Raw genomic sequence first — 3095 nt, 5'->3', positions numbered from 1 at the left:
GTTACCTACCACCCAGATACAAGTCTGTTACCTAGCAACCAGGTACACTACTGTTACCTACCACCCAGGTACAACTATGTTACCTAGCAACCAGGTACACTCCTGTTACCTAGCAACCAGGTACCTGTCTGTTACCAAACAAACAGGTACAAGTCTGTTACCTAGCAACCAGTTACCTGTCTGCTACCAAACAAACAGGTACAAGTCTTTTACCTAGCAACCACCAGGTATACGTCTGTTACCTGTGTATGTGTGTACCTTTATGTGTGTGTATTTCTATATGTATGTATGTTTATATTAATATACGTATATTTATACGTGTCTGCAGGAGATTGTACTAAAGAGGGCGGCGGACATCGCGGAGGCTCTCTACAATGTTCCCAGGAGTCACAACCAAATCTCATCGCTAGGCAACACGGGGTCACATGGGGGCATGATGGGGGTGAACTCCTTCAGCAGCCAGCTCGCCGTCAACGTGTCGGAAAACACACAAGGTATTACTACTATTATTACAATTATTACTGTTAATATTGGTATTATTAACACTATTAAGGGGTCGTTCAGGATTTTGGACATCGGACCTCATTTCCAAGTTTGTGTTGAAAACGGTCTCCAATGATAAATAACACACTGGCTCACTTGTCAAATGTCTAAAATCCCGACCAACCCCTTCAATACCATTCTTATCAACAGTATTAATCATATAATTATTAATACTATTCAACATTATTACTATGAATACTAGTATACTTAATTTGGTTCAGAGAAAATTACATTTTATAAATGATATTTAATGTTCTCCTCCTCCTCCTCCTCCTCCTACAGTCAGCTACAACAGGACCACGAGTAGTGTTTCTCCTCGGGGATATGCTCCTAGCTCCGCCCCCCAACAGAGTAACTATGGCAACGCTGTAAGCGGCGGGATGAACGGCTACGGCTCCGCTGGGATGATCAACTCCTCCTCCCCCGGGTTCCTGAGCGGAGCCTCCTCCCCCTACGGCAGTAAGTAATACTACAGGACTACTGCAGTAGTAGAACTGATACTACTCCCCCTACGGCAGTAAGTCTACAGGACTACTGCAGTACTAGTACTGATACTACTACTACTCCCCTACGGCAGTAAGTAGTACTACAGGACTACTGCAGTACTAGTACTGATACTACTACTACTCCCCTACGGCAGTAAGTAGTACTACAGGACTACTGCAGTACTAGAACTGATACTACTCCCCCTACGGCAGTAAGTAATACTACAGGACTACTGCAGTACTAGTACTGATACTGCTACTACTCCCCTACGGCAGTAAGTAATACTACAGGACTACTGCAGTACTAGTACTGATACTACTCCCCCTACGGCGGTAAGTAATACTACAGGACTACTGCAGTACTAGTACTGATACTATTACTACTCCCCTACGGCAGTAAGTAATACTACAGGACTACTGCAGTACTAGTACTGATACTACTCCCCCTATGGCAGTAAGTAATATTACAGGACTACTGCAGTACTAGTACTGATACTACTCCCCCTACGGCGGTAAGTAATACTACAGGACTACTGCAGTACTAGAACGGATACTACTCCCCTTACGGCGGTAAGTAATACTACAGGACTACTGCAGTACTAGAACTGATACTACTCCCCCTACGGCAGTAAGTAATACTACAGGACTACTCGTTGTAGTACTAGTACTGATACTACTACTAGTGCTACTACTGCTATTATAGGGCTACAACTTCTACTAGCAGTGGTAGTATTAGTGCTACTACAGTGCTACAAGTACTTCTACTAGTACTAGCACTACTACAGTGCTACTAGCTACTAGCTACTCTCTCTCTCTCTCTCTCTCCCTCCCTCATTCTCTCTCTCTCCCTATCTCTCTCTCTCTCTCTCTCTCTCTCTCATTCCCTCTCTCTCTCTCTCTCTGTACACCAGACAGACAGCTGTCTCTCTCTCTGTGTTGCAGTGGTTCCCTCCAGCCCCACCATGTCCGTCTCCAGCTGTAACCCGTCCCACGGGGTCTTCTCATTCTCCCCCGCCAACGTCATCTCTGCCGCGGCCAAGCAGAAGAGCGCCTTCGCGCCCGTCGTACGACCCCAGACTTCCCCCCCCCCCACCTGCTCCGGGGCCTCCAACCCTCTACAAGGTGCCCCCGCCCCCTTTTTAATGCTGAGATGACCCGTCTCGGTAATGACGCTATCCTCTCCAGAGCCATGTTTACATCTCTTAGCTTTCTCATGCTCAATTTTCTTAGCCAGCTAATGTTTGAAAGCTCCTAACTTTGGCATGTTAAAATCTCTGAGCTCTCTAATGTTCAAATTGTTTAACTTTCCGGTGTTTAAAAATTGCTTGACTTTCAAATGTTTAATGTCTTAACCTCATGTTTATGAGGTTTTAAGGGTTTTTGACTAATATTTGAATCCCTCTCTTCTTGCAGCCATGTCAGGTCTGGTTGTTCCTCCAATGTGAATCCGCACTTCCTCAATCCTCAGCCCCTCCCACTCCCCAGCACCAATCACTTCAGGGGGACGGGATTTGTGGAGGGCAACAACAGCGAATGGGACTATGACTGTTGACGGCGTTGCTCTTTAGGCACCAAAAACCATCTGCCCTGGGTGCCGCAGTTACTGTGTTGTGCTCCGATTGGTTGGGCTACAGGGCAGTAGTCGCGAGGTCGTCCAATCAGCTCTCGGAGAACTCTTTGTTTTTTATAGATGTTTTTATATTGCCATGTAAGCCACGCCCCCAAAACAAAAACGCCGTCCTCATTGGCTTCTCTGACTGTATGTCTCCTTGTTCGACCCTGCGCCCCTCCCCCAGGAGCAGGGATTATACATGCTGAATTGATAAGACAAGTCGATTTGTACAAATGGATGTTGTATTGGTTTGGCTTCGACCATGTTGTGTAAATGGTGGTGCCACACACGATCAATAATGTTTTGTATCAAAAATCTACTGTACTGTCTGCCCAGTTTGACATGACGTCTCACTCAAACATTGTTTTATGACGAAAAAGAGTATGTAGTATGTTTGAAGAATACAATCCACACCTCTGTCTATGGACCAGTTTATACTACTATATGTATTAACC

General features: G+C 45.6%; 1 protein-coding gene across 4 annotated transcripts in view; it reads left to right on the top strand.

Annotated features, from left to right (window-relative positions):
• The window catches only part of ebf3a (EBF transcription factor 3a), a gene marked incomplete at both ends in the record, with an annotated part of 17368 nt that extends 14895 nt beyond the window's left edge, over window positions 1-2473 (top strand). For 2 of the 4 annotated variants that reach the window (XM_079757321.1, XM_079757320.1), the window contains 4 exons: window positions 329-494; window positions 826-1002; window positions 2064-2150; window positions 2442-2473. In XM_079757321.1, coding sequence (XP_079613447.1) covers window positions 329-494; window positions 826-1002; window positions 2064-2150; window positions 2442-2473 — 462 coding nt within the window. Of the gene's footprint in view, window positions 1-328; window positions 495-825; window positions 1003-1970; window positions 2151-2441 lie in introns of all 4 variants that reach the window. The other 2 variants (XM_079757319.1, XM_079757322.1) reach the window with 2 other exon arrangements.
• Between the last annotated feature and the right edge of the window lie 622 nt (window positions 2474-3095).

The sequence above is a fragment of the Pollachius pollachius genome (assembly GCF_949987615.1).
Source record: "Pollachius pollachius genome assembly, chromosome: 19".
Taxonomy (NCBI): domain Eukaryota; kingdom Metazoa; phylum Chordata; class Actinopteri; order Gadiformes; family Gadidae; genus Pollachius; species Pollachius pollachius.
The sequence above is the reverse complement of the archived record's forward strand: the minus strand, read 5'-3'. Positions and strand labels throughout refer to the sequence as shown.